This window comes from Salmo trutta, chromosome 27 (genome assembly GCF_901001165.1).
Source record: "Salmo trutta chromosome 27, fSalTru1.1, whole genome shotgun sequence".
In the NCBI taxonomy this organism is placed as follows: domain Eukaryota; kingdom Metazoa; phylum Chordata; class Actinopteri; order Salmoniformes; family Salmonidae; genus Salmo; species Salmo trutta.
In genome coordinates, this window is record NC_042983.1 from 26972932 (window position 1) to 26997857 (window position 24926).

Sequence of the window (24926 nt, forward strand, 5' to 3'; positions counted from 1 at the left end):
GTTTTCTTTATATAATTTTGCTAAATGTACATTTTAGATCAAAGAATTCAACAAAATCACTTATTTTTCAACTATAAAAAAAACTTTTCGTGCTGGACAATGATTTCCCCGACTTTCAAGAATCCATGACCTAATTTCCTGCTATTCTACACATTCTGCCACGAGGCTGAGAGAAAATGTTGCAGTACTAATTTCCTGTAATAAAAAAATTATTAATGGCTTATGATGTTTTCAGTACCATCTGCGTGGCTCGACCGACCTCCGGGGGTTTGGGGCCCCCCAAAGCTCGGGTGTGTGCTACGTTTTTTTTGTTGCTATGCCAGTGATAAACCCCCTGAATACCTATAGGATTGCAAATCACCCAAAGTTTGTGCTTGTATGTATTTCTTCGATAAGGACAAAGCAACCAGACATTTTCATGTCAAAAGGCAATCATTGGTAAAACGGACATTAACTTTATTTAAAATGACTGCATTTACTCTGAAGACTTCGTATTAAAACATATTCAAATAATTTTTGTCTGGGTTAACAGTATGTATGGGCTCTAAACATTTTCTATACTTTATTCAATGTGCATGACAATTTTGTTCCACTAATAGTCAAGCTAAACACCAAATGTGCTCCTTGTCATATAGAACTCATGGATCCTGTAATGCACTTTGCTATCTCGGTTTGTGAAACAGAATAATACATTTTCTCATTCGCATAAAAGGAAATAACCATGATTGTTAATGAGTTGTTGCATAATTTTTTAGGATTATATATTGTCAATGATAAATGTATGTGCCTGTATTTTCCTTCCATCAATGCTTCAATCTGTCAAATAAAATAAAAAAATAAAAAATCTCTGATATACAACCTTTTTTAAACACTTCCAATTAGTTTTAGAATCACACAAAGCATAGTCATATTGCAAATATCAGTTTGAGATGTACATACACATGGTGCTTTCATTTACTTTGAATCATTTTACAGTATTAGATTGTGTGTTCTTTTGCTTGTTTCATATCATTAACATACAGTACATGTACAGACTCAGCAAGTAATGATGACCAGGTTGGGAATAAATAGCTTGACAGTGCAGCAGTTATCAATCCAGAAAAACACACATTAATGCATAAGAGGATAATACACTTCCTATAAATACTGTATGGGATAATTGAACTTTCTAATGTAATAATACTCCCCTGATGCAATAGTGACACATTTGAATGGATGGACATCCCTACATCCTAACAGGCACACCTCCTGCTGGTGGAGGTTTCAGCCTCGTCGTTAGTGGCAGCACTCCCATTGGCAGCCTCTGACGCAGGCCCCTCTGTGCTCTGCTCCATGCGTCTCATCACCAGGTCCAGCAGAGTGGTAACTGCCTGGTCCACCTCAGCCCCTGTGGCACTACTCGTCTCAAAGTAGGGGATACTAAGGAGGAAGGGAGTAACTTATTATACTGAACACTATAATGAATGGATAAAGAACAGTTAACTTGTGGTTTATGTATTAAGGTCAGTTAACTTGTGGTTTATTTCTAATAGGGTCATTTCTAGTTTAAAGATGCTTAAGAAGATCCATAGACCTTGGCTTGTAGTAGCTCACTGATTCCTTCCTTGTGAATTAACAGAGGTATTAAAATAGTGAGCCTGTTTCCAGCATTGGATCTGGATCGGTATAAATGCTTTACAGTGGTGCTGAAGGTATGAACTCAAACAACCTCAGTTCATGTTAAGGCACTGGACAAGTTAGCCGTGCCAATGGTAAGAGGACTAGCCAGCCATTTTATTGCATTGTACGGTCAGATCAGATTTCATAGAGGCAGCAGAATTTTGTCCTGAGCAAGCAAGTATTGATCTCACTTACCCATATCTGTCCGCCAGGTCTCTGGCTTGTTTTCCTTGTACATCTCTCAGGTCATTAAGGTCTGCTTTGGTGCCAACTAAGACTATGTCTGGACTGTCACAATAGGCATTTGCCTGCAGCTGACCTGAACAATCATAGCAAGACATAATAACATTTCAGTTATTTATGGATATGTCAATTCGTATTTGAATCACAGCAAGCTACCTTGCTACCGAGATAATTTACTATAATGCCCAGTGGTGGAAAAAGTACCCAATTGTCATACTTGAGTAAAAGTAAAGATATCTCAATAGAAAATGACTCAAGCTAAAGGAAAAGTTACCCTGTAAAATCCTACTTGAGTAAAAGTATACAAGTATTTGGTTTTGAATATACTTAAATATATCTAAAGTTAAAGTATAAATAATTCCTTATATTAAGCAAACCAGACGGCACCATTAAAATATATATATATAATTACGGATAGCCAGGGGCACAAACCAACACTCAGATATCATTTACAAACGAAGCATGTGTTTAGTGAGTCCGCCAGATCAGAGGCAGTAGAGATGACAAAGGATGTTATTTTGATCAGTGTGTGAATTGGACAATTTTCCTATCCTGCTAAGCATTCAAAAATGTGATGAGTACTTTTGGGTGTCAGGGAAAATGTATGGAGTAAGAAAAGTACATCATTTTCTTTAGGAATGTTGTGAAGTAAAAGTTGTCAAAAATATGAATAGTAAAGTAAAGTACAGATACCCCAAAAAAACTATTTTTACTTAAGTACTTTACACCACGGATAATGCCAAATACAAAGTGAAATACCCGATTAATGTGGTCTGGTTCTTAGAGGATGTACTAAATGGATGATTCACAGACATACTCATCCAGTTCCTGACATTCAGAAAACTCTGCTGATTGGTTAGATCAAACATGAGCAGGAAGCCCATGGCGTCTCTGAAGAAGGCTGTGGTGAGACTTCTGAACCTGGAATTTATACAATTACAACAATGTTCAAATACTGGTAAAGCTATGGATGTGGACTATCATTGAACATGATACAAATTGTACTGTCTGCTTGTTTATGTGGCCTACCTCTCCTGCCCTGCTGTGTCCCAGAGCTGTAAGTGCACTTTAAAAGTCTTCTCTGTTGTTCCATCAGAGCCAGTCCCCAAATACGTCTGAAGACATAAGAAAGATGTCAAATAAGTGTCATATCAAGAGCTAGGACCAAAGACATACTCTTTGGCTCTGGAATTTGTTTTACCAATCCAACGTACTGTTTTAATTAGGGGTCCAAGCCCCGGAGGAGCTTGAAACCTATTAGAATTGTTAGGATTATTATTATCCTATTTTTGGAGCACTATAGCTCTTAAAATGGTAAGACCTATAGAGACCAAACTTGGTGGGATGGTGTATGTTGGTGGACAAATACATCTGGTTAATACGGGTGCAATTCGGCCAAATGGTGCAATTCAGGCTCCCAAGTGGCACAGCGGTTTAAGTCACTGCATTTCAGTGCAAGAAGCATCATTACAGTACCTGGTTCAAATCCAGGCTGCATCACATCCAGCCGTGATTGGGAGTCCCATAGGGCGGCGCACAATTGGCCCAGCTTTGGCCGGGGTAGGTCGTCATTGTTAACAAGAATTTGTTCTAAACTGACTTGTCTAGTTAAATAAAAACAATAATACATTTGTTGTGTTCTTTTAAATGGTGGCGCTATAAACAACTTGACTTCAAAAGGTCAGCCCCGCCTCCTCATTTGACCTTGTCAAAGAGTTGGGTACAAAGGTTTCTCTTTACCCAATAAACACATTTTCCTCTAGGACCAATGACATCACCATGAAGATCATCTGACATTTTGAAAATGATTTTTTTTCCCAAAATGTTCAACTTCTCCTCAGACACCACTAAACAGATTTCTCAGAAACTTGGTGTACAGCATCTATAGACCAATATCGTCATATTCTCCATAAATTAAGTTTCTTAAACGTCATTGCCGCTGTGAGCCAATGAAGTTCAGTGAGCTCGGGCCTGACAATTCAAGTCAATCTTGGAGGGAACAGAGCCCCCTCCTGGCCATTCATCTCAATACTCTACAATGTTACCTGAAGTGTGCACTTGTCCACTATCGACATGGAGTACGTTTACATGCACACTAATAAATCGATATTAAACTGATTATGGCGGTAGGCAGATTATGAAATAGTCATGTAAACACCTTACTCTGTTTATCTTAATCGGCATGACGTCAAAATCGAAGTTTGCATCAACCGATTAAAACACCTAGTTATCTGAGCGTTCTTTCTTATTATTAGGTCATGTAAACGCCTTAAAATCGGCATTCCAGCGGTGTATCTGATATGCGCAGATCAGTGATTTCGGAACAACTGAATATATGCGTCTTAGACATAGTTTTCACAAACAAACTTTACATGATCGAACTCAGAATCAAATATGCTTCCCAAAAATAACATGGTCGGTGTTGTAGAATGTTTATTTTGAATGTCGATTTTCTGCATTATCAGAGTGCCATCAGGACGCCTGATTTCAGATGTGTCCATGTAAACAGCATTATTAGGGAAATCGTTCTTCTTGCAAAGCTTGTTCGCGTTTTAATCAAATTATTATATTAATCTGACTATCCACAATAATCACATCATTGTGTGCATGTAACCATACTTATGGATTCAAGAGTATAAAATTGGTGCGAGTACCAGAGATGAAGTCAGGACCAGAGCCCTTTAGATCCAGACTAGACTTTCTAACACCCAGACCAAGGACCAGTTGATCGAGACCACGACCAAAGCAAGACCAGTTTAAATGGGTAGAAATAAGATCCAAGAGAGTTAACATGAGTAGTGTATAGTTCTGTTAAGTTCAGTACATTTTAGTCATTTAGCAGACACTCTTATCCAGAGCAATTTACAGTAGTGAACGCATACATTTTCATATTAGTACCCCGTGGGAATCTAACCCACAACCCTGGCATTGCAAGCGCTTTGCTCTACCAACTGAGCCCCACAGTACACCATAGTTTAGCACAGTACAGTTCATTACAGTATTTGTTTTACTTTAACCTTTATTTAACTAGGCAAGTCAGTTAAGAGCAAATTCTTATTTACAATAACAGCCTTTTACCTTGTCAGCACGCTACCCACATGGTGGTCCTCCGTAGAGCATGGCGGTTGCAATGCCAGGATAATGGGTTCGATTCTCACGACCACTCAAATGTAAAGAATAAATGCACGCATGACCGCAAGTTGCTTTGGATAAAAGTGACCTGTTAAATGGCATTTATTAGTGTTACAAGATTGAGTCAAGACTTGAACCTGCAATTCATACATACATTCATGCTCTTCCACAGTGTCCTAATTTTTGTTGTGGTCAGAGGTTTAGTGCCTGCGACTTGTAATACATGACAGCCCAGGTTCAAATCCCACCACTGCCGGTTTCAGATAGACATCCCTAGACAGTGAGGGATTGTTGGTGTTGTACCTGAACTAAAATGTATGACTTGTAAAATAAGGCATAATATTTGAGAAGGCGAGAAAGGCTGGGACCCCGGGTCATCGCTGCTTGCAGCTATATTTGAGTTGATACCCTACTATTCCTTGCAAAAAACAATCAACTGTTCAACCTTTTGGATTTGCAGAACCACATTATCATAAATTGGAAGTTGTGGAGCAAGGATGACTGAAAATGAATGTTATCTTGGAAATGAACATCATGGGCTACACACTGAAGTAAAGCATCACGACTCACCACTCTCTTTTCCCTGAAGTCTATTCCCACTGTGGTGGTGAACTTGTGGTTGAACTTGTTGTCTGTGTACCTGTAGAGGAATGTGGTCTTCCCTACTCCAGAATCCCCTAACGACAGGAGCTTGATCAGAAAGTCATAATCCCAATCAGTCATTGTCATTGTGCAGCCTCGTGCTGAACCTGCCCTAAAATATTAAACAAAAGTACCATATTATGGTCATATTCTTACTTGCATGTAACATGCTTTTGCATAGAGAACACAACTACATTACATACATTACTGTAAATAGTTGTACATTCACCATTATTTAGTAACAATAAATACAGTTGAGTCACTATTACATTGCCAGGACTTCAGAAGATTCTATACAGGTCTTCCTGAGGACATTGCAGGCTTGATTTGTGCCCTTACTTAATTATATACTTGGAAACGGTCATAAATATACAATGTAATTACAGTACTGTTAATATAGCCAATATACTGCAAATTGCCTTAACATTTAGAAACAGGCAAACACAGGTCTAACAGAACACATAGCTCAAATTCCCAGTGAGTGGCTTCATGATCACAGGGGCTTAAGGTTCCGCCCCTTTTTTTCCCAATTTTCACCGAAAAGGACATACCCAAATCTAACTGCCTGTAGCTCTGGGCCTGAAGCAAGGATTTGCATATTCTTGGTACCATTTGAAAGGAAACACGTTGAAGGTTGTGGAAATGTGAAAGGAATGTAAGAGAATATAACACAATAGATCTGGTAAAAGATAATACAAAGAAAAAAAACGTTACTTTGTAAAAAACTAAATTGTACCATCATCTTTGAAATGCAAGAGAAAGGCCATCATGTATTATTCCAGCCCAAGTGCAATTTAGAATTTGGCCCCTAGATGGCAGCAGTGTATGTGCAACATTTTAGACTGAACCAATGAACCATTGCATTTCTGTTTAAAATGTTGTATCAAGACTGCCCAAATGTACCTAATTAGTTTATTAATAACTTTTCATGTTAAAAATTGTGCACTCTCAAACAATAGCATGGCCTTCTTTCACTGTAATAGCTACTGTAAATTGGACAGTGCAGTTAGATTAACAAGAATTTAAGCTTTCTGACAATATTAGATATGACTATGTCCTGAGAAATGTTCTTGTTACTTACAACCTCATGCTAATCGCATTAGCCTACTTTAGCGCAACCATCCCATGGACAGGACACCGATCCCAAAGATGTTTTGAAAGTTGATCAGAGAGGATCTTGCACATGACTTCACCCAGCTTTCACATGATTAGTCAAGTGGCTGTCTTGTGTGAGCTGTAGGAAAACTCAACTGTGGCTTCTATTGATGCAAGGAAATTCTTTCATTGTCTACATACAGTATACTCTCAAATAGTTCTGAGAGAATACAAAAGAGCACAAAGAACTTGTGCTCCTCTAACTTATTCAGTTACACTGGTAATTCTTTATTTGAGAAATGAAATGACAAAGCATCGTGTAGTCTGAAAGATCAAGTGGAAGAAAATATCAAAAAATTTGTTTACATTTTTAAATCATTACCATCATGGACATCCATTGACCCATTATAGTTGAGAACAGTCTAAAAGCACAACCTTCTTGATTATTTCAAATGTTTTGTTTATTTCCAATCTGTGTCATACTTAAAAGAGGCCTGTCATGAGACTCAGATTCCTTAAACACTGAAAAAGGAATGAGATGCCCTCATTAAATACTGACACATTTCCCGTGTGGATTATAAAAAAGATATTTGCTCCGTTCATCTTTCCCTCAATTATGACTAGTCTACAAGTCCCTGCCGCTGGAAAACATGCTGCCACCACCATTCTTCACCGTAGGGATGGTGCCAGGTTTCCTCCAAACGTGACGCTTGGCATTCAGGCCAGTGTTGAATGTTGGTTTCATCAGACCAGATAATCTTGTTTCTCATGGTCTGAGAGTCCTTTAGGTGCCTTTTGGCAAACTCCAAGCGAGCTGTCATGTGCCTTTTACTAATTAGTGGCTTCCGCCTGATTGGTGGAGTGCTGCAGAGATGGTTGTCCTTCTGGAAGGTTCTCCCATCCCCACAGAGGAACTCTGGAGCTCTGTCAGAGTAACCATAGGGTTCTTGGTCACCACCCTGACCAAGGCCCTTCTCCTCCCTCAGTTTGGCCAGGCGGCCAGCTCTAGGAAGAATCTTGGTGGTTCCAAACATCTTCCATTTAAGAATGATGGAGGCCACTGTGTTCTTGGGGACCGTCAATGCTGCAGAAATGTTTTGGTACCCTTCCCCAGATCTGTGCCACGACACAATCCTGTCTCTGAGATCTACGGACAATTCCTTCAACCTCATGGCTGGGTTTTGCTCTGACATGCAGTGCAAACTGTGGGACCTTATATAGACAGGTGTGTGACTTTCCAAATCATGTCCAATCAATTGAATTCACCGTCCAACAGGACAACAACCCTAAGCATAGTAAGACAATGCAGGATTGGCTTCAGGACAAGTCTCAATGTCCTTGAGTGCCCAGCCAGAGGCCGAATTTTAACCCGATCGAACATCTCTGGAGAGACCTGAAAATAGCTGTGCAGCGACGCTCCCCATCCAACCTGACAGAGCTTGAGAGGATCTACAGAGAATGGGAGAAACTCTAAATACTGGCGTGCCAAGCTTGTAGTGTCATACCCAAGAAGACTCGAGGCTGTAATCGCTGCCAAAAGTGCTTCAACAAAGTACTGAGTGAAAGGGCCTGAATACTTATGTAAATGTGATATCAGTTTCTGAAAAATAGTTTTTACTTTGTCATTATGGGGTATTGTGTGTAGATTGATGGTGAAAAAAACAAATTTGATCCATTTTAGAATAAGGCTGTAACGTAACAAAATTGGTAAAAGTCAAGGGGTCTGAATACACTGTATATTGTTTTATAATATAATAATTGAGAACTAACAAATCACCAAAATAAAAGCTAAACAGTCAGGGGAATTGAACATTTATAAAAACAATGAATTTAACAGTATTGATTTAGTTATTGAGCTTGACTAAAATAACACAGCATCATCATGGCAAAATGCATATAATTGCAGGCATTGTTTAAAAAAAACAACATTTTTAGTCATTTAGCAGACGCTCTTATCCAGAGCGACTTACAGTAGTGAATGCATACATTTCAAACATTTTTTCTCCGTACTGGTCCCCTGTGGGAATCGAACCCACAACCCTGGCGTTGCAAACACCATGCTCTACCAACTGAGCCACAATTATCCTTAAAAAACGCAACATTTTGTCTATTGCAGGAAATTAACTTTAAAACTACAAATATATATATACAATTTCCTGCAATTCTCAGAAATCCTCCTCCGAGCATACATACATACATACATACATACTCGGAGGAGGATTTCTGGGAATTGCAGGAAATTGGCTTAAAAATGCTAAAATTGCAACAACAAAAAAACACCAAGATGGGGACCTCTAAAAATTTTCTGCTAAATGCAGCCAACCTTGCCACACCCACCACCACAGCCCCTTTTTGATCCAGAAAAAAAACCCTGAGTTCTATCAGTGGCATGTGTTTGTAATGCCAGAAATATTTGAGAGCCATAGAACAAAATCAAATCAATCAATATGCAAATTCTAATGATGATAAATGGCCATTATGCACATAAGGAAAGTCTCACGTAGCCTTTTCAGAAAATGTAGGCCAATGATATAGCCCCCAACAATACAGTGTGACAGACAACACAATGCCTGATGAAATGCCTGAAGATGATTAAGCCAATATGCCACACACTGATGCCGCTGAATAATTAGATTCACTTTACCAAGATTTGACAAAAACAAATTCAGTCTTACCGATTTAGCCGGAGGTATTGCCAACTTCCATTCAGGGAGCTCAACCCGTGCTTGGTAAACACATAGTGGGGGGAGACATGCTGTTGATTGAACCTTTTCCCCTCTCACATGCTATAAGGGAGGAGTTTCCAGCTTAAAAAAAAAACAACCACAGAGTGTGGTGTTCACAGACCTTGTGCTTTCTGGTATTTCTCAGGAGAAAAAAAAAGAAAAACTGGATTGAGGCCCTGTCCACAAATAATGTCCTGCTGTTGATTTCAGTGGAACTCAGCCAACTGGAAGCTTTGTAAACCCCTTAAAGGCCCCTTCTCCCGCTTACTCTTCTGGAAGCTCAACAAGTAGGCTAATCTTTGGCTAATACTCAAAACTGAGTTTTCCTGTCTAAAAAGTATGTTTTAGGACATAATTATGAAGTCAACTTGTGGGGGGGCATGTGGAGTTAACATGTACTGTGTCATCCACTGTATGTAAATCATTTTTATACAAGGTCTACACTAGATATACTGTATATTAATCAATCATATGACACAGAATTGTGCACCTGGGAGCAGAATTTCACAGAAAAAAAATCCACGTTTTAAGGCTCACATGTAATGCAAACAAATTCCAATGTTTATCAATTTAAAACTATACAATAAAATAAGGAAATTATCTTTATTTACATATTTCTTGGAACATTATCATATGTTTACAAAATGTAAAACACAGTTTGAATTTTTTTTTATATCTTAACATTAAATTCCTTATATTTGCATTGACTAAAATAACTATGAATCTCACTTGCTGAACATCCAAAAAATAAAAAGAATGATTTGAATATTTGTCCAAATTCTTAAACACCACATCGTGACCTTTGATATAACGGACACATTCTAACCTGAGCTGGGTTTGAAATACTTCAATAAGTTATTAGCCTGACTGCTTTTAGCTGGAGCCTTCTTCTCTCTGGCCAGGGGGCTTTTACCCTGTTTTTTCAAAGAGGAGGAAATCTTAAGGACAGGTATCTGTTGTCTCCACTCAGACAGTAGCTCTCTCTGAACCTCTGGAGGTAGTTCTGAGAACACCTTGGGGTCAACGTTTCCTGGGAAACCACAGTCAGCCGACTGCCGCTGTGACACGAGGCCTGTAGAGGAGTTCCCCTCCTCCAAGAGGTCTGTGAGTGAATACTGCAGGGAGGAGACTGTCGGTTCTTGTTGGTTGTTCGTTGTCGGTGCATTGGGCTGTCTGTCAAAGCCCTTCACAGTTTCTCTTAGGTCTATGGGAGTGCTGTGAAATGAGTCATTATGTTTGCATGCAGCAGGCTGAGAGAGAGAGGCAGGCTGTTCTGAATGGTTGTGGTGAGATGAGTGGGCTCTGTCTGCTGGATCAGATACTGTGGGTCTGACGGACTGAGTGCTATGGCTGTGGAGCCTATGGGCGGTCTCTGGGTAGGCAGGTGATAACAGTTCCTTCTGGATGTCCTCAGGCAGGAGACTAAACACCTCAGGGTCAATGTTGGGGGGCAACGGAGGAACATCTGTCATCCCAGGACTGTTGGTCCTTTTATCTACTGTTCCACCTATGCAGCACTCACCCACCATAGGCCACTGCTGGGAGGCCTCAGGGCTATGCATTGTTGACTGTGTGTAAGGCTTGATCTTAAGGTTGCTAGGTATGTCTGGTATCCAGTGTGATGCATCCTGACCAGTCAACTCCTCTGTCTTACCTTCAACATCAGATCCAGCCTGTCCCCTGAGGTTACCAAGCACACTTTGATACAGATCCTCCAAGAGGGGAAGGAGAGAGAAAGGATGCACATTTTCAGAATTCTAAAGACAACACATAAGGAGTACACATGGCAGGGTAAAGCCTGAGACAGAGATACTAGTTTACTTCTAATGGGTGACATCTACATGTCTTCTTACCTGGCACCGAGAGGAGGCCTGTGTTTTCTCAGGAGATCTGTGTGTGAAGAAGGAGGCGATGGATCCCTTGCTGACAGCAGCACACTTGGCCTGCAGGTTACTGAAGCACACATTGAGAAGGGTGAGGTGGAAGGCTTTGTTGGTGGCCACCATCTTGTGGAAGAGCTTCATGGCCATGGTGACCAGCTGGGCCAAAGCATCACAGCTGCCTGACAAACACCACAGCAGATTTAAGAGGTGTTAGCTGCTAAATGCACAGTAACTGATCTACCATTCAAGATCTGTGAAATCCATACTTAGAAATTAATGTACAGTTAAAATGTAGATACACAGTACAGTAGGTACTAAACAATAGCTACTGTATATTTGCTGAAGCCATTGGCAGTACATTGGCAGTTTCAATTCCTAATGACTCGCAGACAAAATATATTCCATATTTGTGTGAGAATTATTTAACAGGTACCAGAGGTTATCTTTTGCCCAATGTGGTTGGGGATGGGACACTGCCTGCTCTCCCGGCTGAACCACTTGTTGGTTGCAGAGTAACGCCTGATGGTCAGTCGAAGGGTGAAAGGCTGCCTGCCATCTTTATGCATCCTAAAACCAAGACAGCTTAGCTTAAACTTAAGAGCAGAAACACTACTTGGAGAACCATTTCTGCACCTTGCAATTCAAACCCTATGATTACCTGTCTAAAAGGCTACTCAACAGATCTTTAACCTTTTGCCAAACTTCATTGGTTGAGGACATTTTCTTGAAAGAGTCTTCATCGCTAAGAGACTTGGTATGTTATGAAGACAAGGAGAAAAAATACAGAAAGACATATCAATATGTGCACTGTAACAGTATTAGCTGAAAATGTATTATTGTATTGATCCGTTTTCATCTCACACCTGTGGAGCACCAGTGGGGGTGACTGGAGTGTCATCGATGCCCAAAGCCAGGTTCTGGAGGCGCTGAGCAGTGGAAACTCCAAACTCCCTCACCAGGTCAGCCAGTGGGAAGAGCTGCAAGTCCTGCACACCAACCAATCCCAGGGCCTGAAGCCTCTTAGCAGTCTGGTGGCCTACTCCTGAAATGGGCCATAATGGGTAAAGGTAAAGCACTGAATGGCATGACAACAGCTACAGAGGTGATTACGGCTGGGGCTACACGGATCAACAACAGGTTGGATAATCTACCACTACACTCTACTTCATGTAGTGACTTGGATAACTTGCTGAGAGTCAAATTAGGAATAAAGCGTAAATCTATACCTGGTACTTTACGTAAACCATTTAGACTGCCCATAATGTCTTTCACACTCTCTGGCAAAAGTGTGGTTTGTTGATTTGGCTTGAAGGTGCCCGCCACCAGTTTGGCCAGCAGCTTACTGGTAGCAATGCCCGCACAGCCAGTGAGGCCCAGCTTGCTGTGGATCTCTGCTCTCAGTTCAGCTGCGATATGTGAGCCCACCGCTAGTCTAGGGTGTACCATGACTTTGGCATCTGAGGCTGAGTAGACAAAACAAAAATATACACAATTCACAGTTAAATTTCACATCATCTCAACCTGATTGCAAGTATGTAGTCATGGAATTTCTTAGAACTAAAGGCTAAGATTAAGAATCCAAACCCACAGTGGCTCAAATTGTAGGAAACTGAAAGTGCAATGCAAATGTTTATACATTTAGCTTCACAGGTTGTCTCACAACCCATATCCTGGTTTCATAAGTCCCCAGTCTGAATGCTGCTAGACTTTATGCTACTCACTGTCAAGACTGTAAATGTGGCCTTCATATGAATAGTGAGCAGACTCTGGGGTCTGTTCCATCCTCCTCTCCACCATCTCTGTGATGTCCATGAAGTTCTCATCAAACCCCAGCCGTTCTACTAATGGACAGAATGACATCAGCAACTCTGAATGGAGGAAAGCACAGAGACAGGTGAGAGTTTTTCCATAAGAAAAAACTGATAGTAAGGTAGAATTCATTAGAATGTAACACTGTGGCTATAAAAATAAATGTATCATCTGAGGTTTGTGAGATCATCACTGTTCTAGCTGTTTGTGGTGGTTAACTCATTTCAAGAGTTACTGAGTTGATTACCTGTGACTTTGTAAGATGTCTCTCTGTAGTGTGTCAGGTCCTCTCCCTTGACCAGCACGAGCTGAGGACACTTCTCTTTGGCATCCGTCACTAACATCAGCTTTGTCACACCAAGGTCCCTGGCCACATAGTTACAGGTGACGATGATGTACTTTTGCTGAATACCTACAAGGAGTCCAGAGAGAAGTTGTTACGCAACCAGTGCTTCCATTAACATGTTGAAAAATGATACAGTAAAACGTTTAGACACAAAGAATAGGAGACAAAATAGAAATAGTATGTAAAATAAATCACCTAAAGGCACATTCCGCAGTGCTGGGTTGCGGATCATTTCAACCTGGGCATAGAAACAGTCCAGGTCAAAGTGCAGGATGACTCTCTGTACTGGTGTTACAGGTACCTTATCGCAATATTTGCCCCCGTGGATCACTGAAAGAGAGAAGTGCAGTTTCACAGTGAGAACAATTACAGGTGAAAGAGCTATTACACCAGTGGTTCCCAACCTATCCACTGGGGTACTTGAGAAGACTCATGAGACCATAGACCTACTGGTAAAATGCACATGAGGGGGTATTTCAGGGGTACTACTAGCCCTTGATTATGACTCCCAGTTCTATTACATTACACATAAGTCATTGGACGAATGCGTCTTCTGTACGAGGAAGTTTTGTTAAGAGCCCAGATACTATGTCCGAGCATTAACATGCACTGCTTGCGGTACAGTTTTGGAAGCATACGAACCTCATCTTTCATATCAGGGAGAAAAAAACAAAACGTTAAATTGATACACATCTTTAGAGGCACTAGCGGACTTACCATTTGGCAGAAAAGGCAATTGCCTCAGGCCTCACATCAAGGGGCCTCATGAGCTGAGCATAAAACAATATATTATAATAATACTCCACTCGAGGCATAACAAAAATCTTTAAAAATATATTTTGTTATACCTACAGGGGTCCTAAAATCAAATAGCTAAAATATCCTTGCTATGACCATCTTAAAACAATTCCATATGTTAGCTTAGTAGTAGTCGTCTCGCTTTGCCATACCTCCAATATCGCATCGCTGTCACACCGCCTTTGGAGGTCTGGATAATATTTTCTTGCAAAAACGGTTTGAATGAGTCGCTGGCTCCCAGCGGCAAGATTTTTGATAGGATTCTACGGTTCAAGAGCCCTCTCCCCCCATGCCCATTGGTGCTACGTGTTATGTTCGCCACTGTTTTCAGACAGGGAAGGACACATTTTGCAGAGAGTTGTTCTGTATGCTAGTTTGCAACATTACAGAAAATGGAAGAAAGCCTGGAAGAAAAACATAATTCTCTTTTGTTAGAATTTTTTTCATTTATTTTTATTTCACCTTTATTTAGCCAGGTAGGCAAGTTGAGAACAAGTTCTCATTTACAACTGCAACCTGGCCAAGAATAAAGCAAAGCAGTTCGACACACAACAACACAGAGTTACACATGGAATAAACAAAACATAGTTATTAATACAGTTGAAGAAAATCTATATACAGTCTGTGCAAATGAGGTAAGAAAAGGGAGGTAAGGCAATAATAGGCCATGGTGGCGAAGTAATTACAATATACCAATTAGACACTAGAGTGATGTGCTCTATACATAAAATTGCATACATCAACATATTTTGATGGGGTTTTAAATCAGCGATTTCCTGGCCATCCTCACCAAAGAATCGTCAGGCACTGTTGCACCTACGACATTAATCTAGTGAGCACTATTGGAGCTCCGCCCAAGCAAGGCATTTGATTGGTTTGATGTGTACCGAGGCATCACTGATTTACACCGGGTCTCCACCCCTATTTAGCCATTTTTCAACAATGAACTTCCCCAGGCTTGCCCGTATTAGGGAACCCTGGTTCTCGACCAGGTTAGTTTAGTAGAAACTCAGCCTCGGGCCCTTAGACTCTATGGGGATACAATATGCATTTCTTTAGTAAAAAGACAGGTGCTGCTGATATTACTGCCATCGTCATTGAGGCAGAGGACATATATTTTTTATTTTATTGAACCTTTATTTAACTAGGCAAGTCAGTTAAGAACAACGTATGTGTAGCCCATGTATGGCATATCATACTATTTTTTTGGCCAGACAGCATCAGATACATTTAGTAAGACAGAGGGGCACTGTTTCCCTTGCTCAGATGCTTTCTCCGGTGAGAGAGTTTCAACCACTCGCATGAGTGAAGGAAAGTTGGCGGATGCACAGTGCACTGTTCGCATCCTGGAATTATTTTGGGTGAATGTACAAAGGTAACCTACTTTGTGAAGTGATTCGTTTGACAATCAGATGAAAACATCCTAACTGGTTGTGTTCATGGCACATTTAAAGGTAATACATTTTTACTATAAGACCCATTCAAATGTAAAAAAAAAATCAGGGGGGGGATCTGGGGGGGCTAAAACTGGGGCCTCCAAAACACTAAGTCCACCCCTGTTTATAGGGTTAATGTTCCCACGTGGCCATATCTCCAACTTACAGCTTGTGTTTATGGAAGACAGACAGAAGACAGAGGGACCACCTGTGCTAATTCGCTATCTCGCATGCTCTGAACACCTGTGTGTAATGGAAGAAGGCCTCCAGAAACGTGTTGTCACTGAAAAATACTTTTGGCTGCAACTGGTTAAAACAGTGACAGTAAGTGTGAAATAATGTTTTATGTGATATGAAAGTAAAGGGCTTTATGTTTCTAAAACCACTGGGCTTGGGTAGTCTTGCCAGATCAACATTTAGTTGGTTGTACAGTAACTGAAAAAGGTTGAGAACCACTGGGCTTGGGTAGTCTGGGCAGAGCAACATTTAGTTGGTTGTACAGTAACTGAAAAAGGTTGAGAACCACTGGGCTTGGGTAGTCTGGGCAGAGCAACATTCAGTTGGTTGTACAGTAACTGAAAAAGGTTGAGAACCACTGGGCTTGGGTAGTCTGGGCAGAGCAACATTTAGTTGGTTGTACAGTAACTGAAAAAGGTTGAGAACCACTGGGCTTGGGTAGTCTGGGCAGAGCAACATTCAGTTGGTGGTACAGTAACTCTCAAACTCTAGGCGACATTCTGCCTCCTCCCTAAGGTTCTCAGCCATTAGCTTCACCCATGACTGCCTCATGTGAATTACAATATTGACGCTGTGTTTTAACGTTTAGAAACGTAAATAATAATGTCTTGCAATATGGCTTTCGAAACATATGGCCCTTATCTTTCATCAGCGAGAAGAAATTATTAAAACAAAAAAATCTACACTTACTGTAGCAGTTTTGTACAGATCCATACAGCTATGGGTGCCTCCATACGAGGAAACTACACTTCCGCTACACTTCCCGAGTTACTCTTACACACAAGTGGTCAGAGCATGCTAGATAGCCTCGTCTTCCGTCTGTTTTCCGTAAACAAGCGCTGTAACATGGATATATTGCCGTGTGGGAACACTAACAAGGTGTGTATCAATTTAACCTTTTGTTTTTTGAAAATGATTTATCGCTGATATGAAATAAGGTCCGTTATGTTTCCAAAACCGCAGTGCAAGCGATGCATTCTAATGTTCAAACCGAGCATCAGGGCTCTTACCAAAACTTCCCCCTACAGAACACACCTTCGTCCAATGACTCTTGTGTAACGTTAATTAATGTAATGGACCAGAGTCATGACCAAGGAGTGGTACAGTAACCGAAACAGGTAGGGAACCACTGTTTACACACTGAGTATAACATTACACACGTATTATTCACTACACTTAACATGCAATGTAAGCAAAGCAATTTGCTTCCGTCATTTGGTGTCACTTGTGTTGTTTTCTTACCAACATGGGGGGATTGAACAAAGTCCGAGTAAATGCTGTTCCAGTCAGTTTCATCCTCATCAATGTCCTCAACACCCACGTCCATTTCTAAACAACATGAACATTCTGATGTACTCAAACATCTAATATGAATATGTTTGAGTGTTGTTTCGATTTTTCATGCAACACACGAACGTCTCTTGGATGTCTGATTCTGGGTTCGTTGGCTTTAGCAGCAACAAGCGCATTTGCACCACCTACAGTTCTGAAGTACTTCCAGAGTAGCAGACAGGCACAGCCACTGGGTGGCACCAGCAACTCGGCATATTTGTATTTTCGGCCTGGGGAAAGCTTTATCAATTACAGGTGGATTCCCTGTCAATTCATTTCAAATGTGCTAGCTTGACTCTTTACCAAAGCGAACTTATTTCATATGATCATCATCATCATGAATTTAAATGATTGTGCATGGCAGTCCACTATAATATTTTTGACAGAATGTCCCGCGCCACGACTGATGCTATAAAACTGACGTAACACTGACGTCATGACAGGTGCATAGTGTTGTGAGTGGACAATTGATGGAAAGCGCCCACGCGTGAATAAATGTTATTAAATATAGCCGGAGTACAGATAAATTATAAGTAGTCGATGTTGTCTTCCATTGGGTTCTTCGCTGAAATAGACTGTCCATTTTTCAGACGTGACCACTGTAAGCGGCCCCACTGTCTGTACAAGCATGACAAAGACGAGCGAGGAATGTTTGACAACACCCTGTATGGGTCACCGGTAACAGCAGCAGGTCAGTCTGGTTTTATTGTAATTCATTTACATAAAATACTTCGGGGAATTTGTATCTTCAGCTTGCCTTTAGTTTTGCCATAGTTTTCCAAAAAGGCATACTCGTTAATTGCCACATTACATTTTCAAGTGGAAATGGGCAGTAGCCCATCAATTTGAAACCGGATTACTTATTTTAAAGTCGGCCTATAACCTAATTGCAGTGCATCAACCTGGCCTGACCATGTTTTAAGGAATTATGAGAGGTGGCTGCATTTTTTTCTTCAATTTGGAAAAATAGTATGGCATGTGTGTAGTAATTTACATCGTTTGATTTTCTTAATGACATCAGTTTTCTATTTACTTTTTCTCCATGAACAGGTGTTTGGAAAACTCATTCCACTTCCATCAATGGAGTCCCACAGGTCAATGAAGCCAAAGACCCTTGCCTTTTGGAGTTGGAGAGGATCAACAAAGAAATTGAGACTGTGAAGAATGAGGTTGAGAAGGAGCAAAGGAGATTATCTCGTTACCAAACTGTGCAGGTGGACAGTGAAAGAACAGGGTCCAAGAAAGTCTTGATTGCCAAATCTGAAACACCAGGTAAAGATCTGAATGGAAATAGCGTAAAGTCTTCACACAGGCAGTCAACTACAGTCAATTCTCCCGCCCGGAGGAAGTATGTGGTTGACAACTCCAAACCCAGGACTGATTTGGAATACGACCCCTTGTCCAACTTCTCAGCTTCTTTGCGATCTAGTGGTTGTTCTGAGTACAAACCAGGTAATGAGCAGAAAGTGAGAAGTGGGCAAGGTGTGAAGAGGACTAGAGAGAGTGTTTGTAAGGAGGACCAAACTAAGCCACCTTCTCAAGAGTTCACTGCCTCACCAGCTAGTAGTAACAAGCTAGTTGATGACTCTGAAGAAGAAGGGGTCCTCATCATTGATATTCCACCTCTGGAAAGCGATAGAAAGAAGTGTCGGGCTCAGAAGCCCTGTAAGATCACCACAAACCAATCACAGGAAATCAAAGAGGAAGTCCACCCTGTTTTTGTTCCTACTGTGGCTCATGCTCCACTTAGTATTCCACTTCCTGTGTCCACTCCTGGTCCTGAAGTAGTCGAAGTCCTATCCCCACCTGCAGTGTCTGAGATTGTGAAAGATGATCACCTCAACACTTATGGCCTATCTAGTGTTTCCGCTAGTCGGGAAAATGAAGGTGAACCCAGTGCTGAGAGTGTATTCGATGACTTGTCCAAATGCTTGGAAAACCTGAGGAGTGAAAGTGAGAGAATAGTTTATTACCAAGAGGCTGAATCCACTGCGCAAAGCAACTGTGGCCCAGAACCTGTGTCTCTCAAAATGAGTCTATCATCCTTACAGACACGTCACCATAATGAGCCAGTTAAGACTGATGTCAACTTACTGATGGCAGAGCCTGGATTGCTTGAACGTGAGCTTGCCTACAACTGTGTTGAGAACAGTAACCATCTTCAACCCAATGAAGTCTCATATGGACATATATCTTCACTACCTCATGTTTTAGTCCCTCCCTCTGTCTCCTCCCCCCATAAACTCCCCATTGAGACCCAGAGAAGTGAGCAGCCAGTAGCACAGAGCTCTGCTCAGAGTTACTGGTCACCTGTACAAAGCGTATCATCAGTGCCATGTCTGCAGAAAATACCAGGCCAAACACCAGGGCTTGATTTTGCCCTGCCTAGTCCAGTTCCGGTAGCAAACTTTGTAGAGCAAGCGGCCACTACTGTGGGTTTCCCCCAATGCCAGCTGTTATATGGGCCAACTACGTCAGGGACTAATGAAGTAGAATTACAATCTGCTCCTTTTGAGCAGCCTACTGTGGAAGCAATGAATGAACACATTGTTATTGATTCAAGTTCTGAGGAGCTCGAGTATTCAGAGTTATCTGATAGTGACACAATGGAGGAATGCTATCGAATCTTCATGGAGGAAGCCAACAAGGGTGAAGAGGGATCGACAGACCAGGCTTGTACACCTGTAAGTGCATGCAAACGCACATTGGGTGGGATAGTTGTACAGTTCAATGGCGATAGGAAAATGTTGTCATTGTGTGTTTTAGGTAGGAGCTGTGGATGTGGAGACACCAGGGTTAGCAGTGAAACCCAAACCGTTGCCAGGACCCAGGAAGAGGGTGGCCCATGTGTCCAGATATAATGAGGTACACTATTGAAGGCTACAACTCAAGCATATGACTGACTTTTATAAATTGTGATTCATGAAACTTTTCTTATTGTAATTGACTGCCTTCCTGTCCTGTAGCCACCGGTGGGCAAAAGCAAAGCCCAGGTCATCGTTCCTTTCCGAGGAGGAGCCCCCCAGTTGTCCAACCCCTCTAAGATCCAGCAGCTGCAGCAGAGGGCCTCCGTTTTGTCCGCTGCTCTGAAAGGAGGCCAGGCATTCATCTCCTCCAACTCACAGAGAAAAATGGTGATGCTGCCTTCTCCTGCTCATCAGGCCAGTCATCAGGCCACCCACCATCCAGTTCAATACCTCATTCACCAGCCAACTCACCAAACTACTATGCAAAACTGTAAGAGTCCATAACTTTAATATGTAAACTATACTTTTGTATGTGTGAGGAATGTACCACCAACCACTGCAATTTGATGAAGTTGTAACTGATAAAGTACAACAGGGTGATGTTGAGGTGAAAATGCACTCTTCCAGTCAGTTGGCATGTATATCCTATTGTACATATTTTTTGTCTGTTATGCATCAGAAGATTTCATCTATATTAAATGCATCTTATTTCCATCTGTACATGATACTAAGTTATTGGTTATATATTTTCCCTGCTAGCCTGTGTGAACGTCATACCTGTGGGAACAGCCATCCAGGTGGGCAACAACCTGCACTTCATCCTCCCAGAGGGAAGCTACACTCTGCCCATCACTTCAGCTAATTCTCCAGTCACTCTGGTCCATACCCCGGTCCATACTCCAGTTACCCCTGTTCCTGTACAACCTCAGCCTACTGCCTATATCCCTGCTAAGGTGAGTACCAACATAATGTAGAGGTGGAATGAAATGGCTTTAGTGGTTTTCTTTGTATTGACACAGTAGCACATTACTGAGCAGATTATTTTCATTAGAGCTTGCATTCATATGTTTTCTAAAAAACTGTGCATGCCAAGGTCATTTTTGTTATGTTTCTCAAGTAAAAAGTCATTACTTTGCTTTTGTCCTCCCAGCCCATTCCTACCAAACGTAAAGCCAAGATGCGTCCTGAGGTCAGCGCCAAAGTCCCACATGACGTACGGCAGCGCTATGTAAACCTGTTTGTAGAGGAATTCCTCAAAACGTCTGTCACTGTACAAGATGCTTTTGAAAAGGTTTGTCCCAGAGCAGTCAACATTTCTATTAGCCATGATTATATTAAATGTGATTTGTCATACATGTTGTTGCCATGATCTATTGTTTTGTTGGAAGCTGTGACAGTGTGATTTATACTTTAGGCTCTTGCTGAGGAGAAGACTGTGTATGATCGCAGCATCAACAAACTCAAGTATCTGAGTGTTGCAGTGAATGCACTGAAGAGGCTGAAGAACCAGAGCTCCGTCTCTGTCAAAGGTGCGAATCTACAGCAACTGAGTGAATGTATTCTAAATTGCTTTTTGATTAGTTGCAATAGTATGATATTATATTGTTAAATATCTTGTGGTGGGACAAAGATGTAAACAAAGGATATTTTGGGCTTCGCAACTCTAGTTGAATTGTTTCTTGTCTGTTCTTTTGCAGCTGGAAATGAAACTTATGTCCAGCTATCCAAAGGAAATATTCCACTCAATGAAAAAGCACTTTGGGCAAATGGTATCATGCATTCCTCAACACACATTTTCATTAAAGGATAACATTAGTTTCTAAGTTCTTATGCTATGTGTCATATCATCATCTTGACTGCTTTTCTGACACTTCCATGACTCATTTAGCTTTCCTATTCATTTTCTGCTGAAGGAGATGTTGCATTGTATGACAGTTTGAAGGAGCACATTCTGTCAGAGGAGATATTGACGGAGAATAACTATCCTCTTCAGCACCCAGAGAAATCTGGCAGTGCCGTACTGTACCGTGAAGACTATAAAAAGGGAATCACTGATCGTGAGTACAGTATGACGCACTGCATTGTTCAGGTCTATATTGCTGAGTAATGACCAAATGTAAAAATGTACCTCTTGGAATGTGACATTTAGTCATAAGCATGTATTTTACATGCTTGGTACAAGCAATACATCAATAGGCCAGGGGTATTCAAATCTAACCCTGGAGGTCCAGAGTACTGTTTCTCTGTTGCTGATAATTAATTACACCAACCTGGTGTCCCAGGTCTGAATCAGTCCCTGATTCGAGGGGAACAATGAAAGAAAGCAGTGGAACTGGCTTCAACGGTTCATATTTTAGGGCAATGGGCTGTGGTATGAGTCATTTCCCTAGGACTGGTCTACCTCGGGCATTGTAGTCAACATGGGCCTGTTCTTTTCATCATTCCCCATTCTCGAAGAGGGCATACTCCAGCCTTATAATGTCTTTGCTTTCAGGGCTCTGTTTAACTCCTGAATTGGCAACTTGTGTTTTTGTTTATGTTTCTGGGGGAAAAAAGCTTTGAAGAGGATTTGCTGTCGGTGTGGTGCCACTTACTCTGTGAACCAAGTGGGAAAGCACACTCGCAAGGAGGAGTGCAACTACCACTATGGGAAAGGAGTTGAGAAGAAGGGTGAGAGGACGTTCTGGTATGTTCTAAATGTCTGAATACAGATATTTAATAACTTGCTCTTACTGTACAGTTCCAGGTGGAGTGGAAACACGCTACAGCTGCTGTGAAGGTGTGGCTGGGTGCCCTGGATGCCAAGTCTTCAAGGTAAGAAGATGACTGGTGCATCACACTTATTTTCCTTAAGACCCTTCAAAGATGTCAGGAAACATTTTGAATCGGTCACACATGTCTCCCCCCTCAGCTGCATGTCCATGATGCAGTTAGCCTGGATGGCTTTGTCAGTACCCTTCCTAGGCCTGCCTCTGACAAGGGATGCCCGGGTGTGTTCTCAGTCGACTGTGAAATGGTGAGATTCAGCAGTCACATTATGGAATTCGTAGGCAACATTTTGCATGACATGCCAATTAAGGTTGGGTCAGTGTGTTTTGAATATCAATGTCCACACTGCCACACTAGTGATCTGGTAAAGTTTATTGTATGACTAATACATGTATTTTTCTTCAGTGCTATACCACTCAAGGTCTGGAGCTGGCCAGAGTGACTGTTGTCAACTCCAGTTTGCAGGTCATCTATGACACCTTTGTGAGACCTGATAATGATGTCATTGACTACAACACCAGGTAAGGCCACACAACACTCCAGAATTAATATTGAATCTTGACAGACTGCTTTATTTAATCCAGTATTTCAGACAAGGATGGCATGGAAGTCATTATTGCTCTCTGTTCCTCAGGTTTTCAGGCATCAATGAAGCTGATGTGAAAGGAACAAGCTCGTCCATCCGAGACGTTCAGGAGACACTACTGAGCTTTGTCAGTGCAGAGACTATACTGATCGGCTACGGCTTGGAATCTGACCTCTGTGCACTAAAGGTGAGTTGCGCTGCATTGTTTAACTATTGGAAAGTCAATATCAGTCTTTTTTTTTCTCGATACATCAAATAAAACAACATTACTACGATCTTCTTAGAGCATGCTTTTTTTTAGTCCTGACTAGGCCTAATCTGTGTCTGGGAAACTGGCCCATAAAGTTTGTCCCCTTGCCTATCTCAGCTGCTCCATGGCACCGTGGTGGACACCTCTGTGTCGTTCCCCCACCGCCTGGGCCTGCCTCATAAGATGACCCTCCACAACCTGACAGCAGACTACCTCAGGAGGATCATCCAGGAGAGTGGTGGGTCAAACACAAACAAGTCTGGCAGTGGGGAGGATGTCTATCTACTGTGTGTCATTAAAGTTTGTTTTTTATACCATCAAACTGATCATGGTGAAATCAGGGAGACATGTTGCATGAATGTTCTTAATGAAAAATATTTCACAATCCCAATTCTGTCCATTCACTACATCTTTTAAATGTTCTTAGAACACTAATAAAAAGGAACATTGCAGGTGAGAAGGAAAATCTGAGAGATAATATTTTGTGTTGTGTAGGAGGCTACAGTCCTAAAACATGTATCCACTAATGTGAGAATCATTCCTGATCCAAGGCTTTCCGATACATGTAAGATATATACAGGCCAGGCCTACATTAGTCTTGCAGTAAGTGTTTATGGCATTGTTCCTGTCTCTTCCAGTGGGTGGCCATGACTCAGCAGAAGATGCTGTTGCCTGTATGGAGCTCATGCTGTGGAAGGTCAAAGAAGATGGCAAAACTAAACGATGGTGATCTGAATAAAACTGGCATCGCCCACCTTCGTTATTCATGAAATCACAGAGATGTATGTTAAAATGTCACTTATTTGTATAAAGGTGAAATGTTGTTGGCTCATTTCTTCAAATGGTCTGGGAGGGACTTAGAGAGGGACTGAAATTATATTTATGTACATTTTAGTTTTTTGATAGAATTCATTTTTGTTTAATCTTTGTTCAATTATGTTATGCTTCTCAGTCTCTTATGCCAATGTAATTATTATTTGGGGATGCACTCAACACTGGGAAAGAATAATATATTGAAAGTAAAAGCACAGTAAAGAAATCTGTTGTGGGGTATTATTATGATCATGGTTGATGGGAATTGCAGCATAATGCTTTCATAGCTATGTGTGACACCTGAGGAGGTTAGAGTCAAGTCCAACAGCCAATAAACTCAATGTGTGCAAGAAACAGGTCTCCCAGTCTATCTACAGTCCTCAACACTTTCAGGTGTTATGTGATGATACGTAAAACCACAGT

General features: G+C 41.3%; 3 protein-coding genes across 6 annotated transcripts; 1 reads left to right on the forward strand and 2 right to left on the reverse strand.

Moving 5' to 3' along the window:
* Nucleotides 1–434: 434 nt before the first annotated feature.
* LOC115164778 (ras-related protein Rab-27B) lies at nucleotides 435–10005 on the reverse strand. The gene is made up of 6 exons (XM_029717566.1): nucleotides 9447–10005; nucleotides 5605–5788; nucleotides 2932–3017; nucleotides 2720–2823; nucleotides 1855–1978; nucleotides 435–1419 (listed from the first exon to the last, which is right to left on the reverse strand). The coding sequence occupies exons 2-6, from the start codon at nucleotides 5761–5763 to the stop codon at nucleotides 1233–1235; spliced, it is 660 nt and encodes a 219-aa protein (XP_029573426.1). The 5' UTR covers nucleotides 5764–5788; nucleotides 9447–10005; the 3' UTR covers nucleotides 435–1232.
* Nucleotides 10006–10038: 33 nt separating this feature from the next.
* Nucleotides 10039–17461, reverse strand: poli (polymerase (DNA directed) iota). Its single transcript, XM_029717564.1, has 10 exons — nucleotides 17249–17461; nucleotides 13731–13865; nucleotides 13437–13601; nucleotides 13102–13248; nucleotides 12607–12843; nucleotides 12244–12422; nucleotides 12039–12130; nucleotides 11814–11947; nucleotides 11351–11559; nucleotides 10039–11209 (listed from the first exon to the last, which is right to left on the reverse strand). Exons 1-10 carry the CDS (start codon nucleotides 17331–17333, stop codon nucleotides 10319–10321), a joined length of 2274 nt encoding a protein of 757 aa, XP_029573424.1. The 5' UTR covers nucleotides 17334–17461; the 3' UTR covers nucleotides 10039–10318.
* LOC115164775 (RNA exonuclease 1 homolog) lies at nucleotides 13175–24857 on the forward strand. 4 transcript variants are annotated; one of them, XM_029717561.1, is made up of 18 exons: nucleotides 16764–16885; nucleotides 17035–17124; nucleotides 17929–18029; nucleotides 18389–20022; nucleotides 20105–20203; nucleotides 20305–20575; nucleotides 20845–21038; nucleotides 21236–21376; nucleotides 21500–21614; nucleotides 21783–21854; nucleotides 21999–22142; nucleotides 22642–22755; nucleotides 22826–22899; nucleotides 22997–23101; nucleotides 23260–23375; nucleotides 23489–23627; nucleotides 23808–23921; nucleotides 24329–24857. In XM_029717561.1, exons 2-18 carry the CDS (start codon nucleotides 17093–17095, stop codon nucleotides 24458–24460), a joined length of 3597 nt encoding a protein of 1198 aa, XP_029573421.1. In that variant the 5' UTR covers nucleotides 16764–16885; nucleotides 17035–17092; the 3' UTR covers nucleotides 24461–24857. The 4 variants fall into 4 exon arrangements, with proteins under 4 accessions (XP_029573420.1, XP_029573421.1, XP_029573423.1 ...); XM_029717560.1 differs by lacking the exons at nucleotides 16764–16885; nucleotides 17035–17124 and adding an exon at nucleotides 13175–13274; XM_029717563.1 differs by lacking the exon at nucleotides 17035–17124.
* The last annotated feature ends 69 nt before the right edge of the window (nucleotides 24858–24926 follow it).

Coding starts and splice junctions, on each gene's coding strand:
- poli (XM_029717564.1), bottom strand. CDS start 17,333: ATGGACGTGGGTGTTGAGGACATTGATGAGGATGAAACTGACTGGAAC. Junction 13,249..13,436: donor GACATCTTACAAAGTCACAG/GTAATCAACTCA, acceptor TCCTCCATTCAG/AGTTGCTGATGTCATTCTGT. Junction 12,131..12,243: donor CCCCCACTGGTGCTCCACAG/GTGTGAGATGAA, acceptor TAACATACCAAG/TCTCTTAGCGATGAAGACTC.
- LOC115164778 (XM_029717566.1), bottom strand. CDS start 5,763: ATGACAATGACTGATTGGGATTATGACTTTCTGATCAAGCTCCTGTCG. Junction 2,824..2,931: donor GACACAGCAGGGCAGGAGAG/GTAGGCCACATA, acceptor TATAAATTCCAG/GTTCAGAAGTCTCACCACAG. Junction 1,420..1,854: donor GACCTGGCGGACAGATATGG/GTAAGTGAGATC, acceptor CTTCCTCCTTAG/TATCCCCTACTTTGAGACGA.
- LOC115164775 (XM_029717560.1), top strand. CDS start 13,225: ATGGACAGAATGACATCAGCAACTCTGAATGGAGGAAAGCACAGAGAC. Junction 21,039..21,235: donor CTGCCTATATCCCTGCTAAG/GTGAGTACCAAC, acceptor TTGTCCTCCCAG/CCCATTCCTACCAAACGTAA. Junction 22,756..22,825: donor GAAAGGAGTTGAGAAGAAGG/GTGAGAGGACGT, acceptor CTTACTGTACAG/TTCCAGGTGGAGTGGAAACA.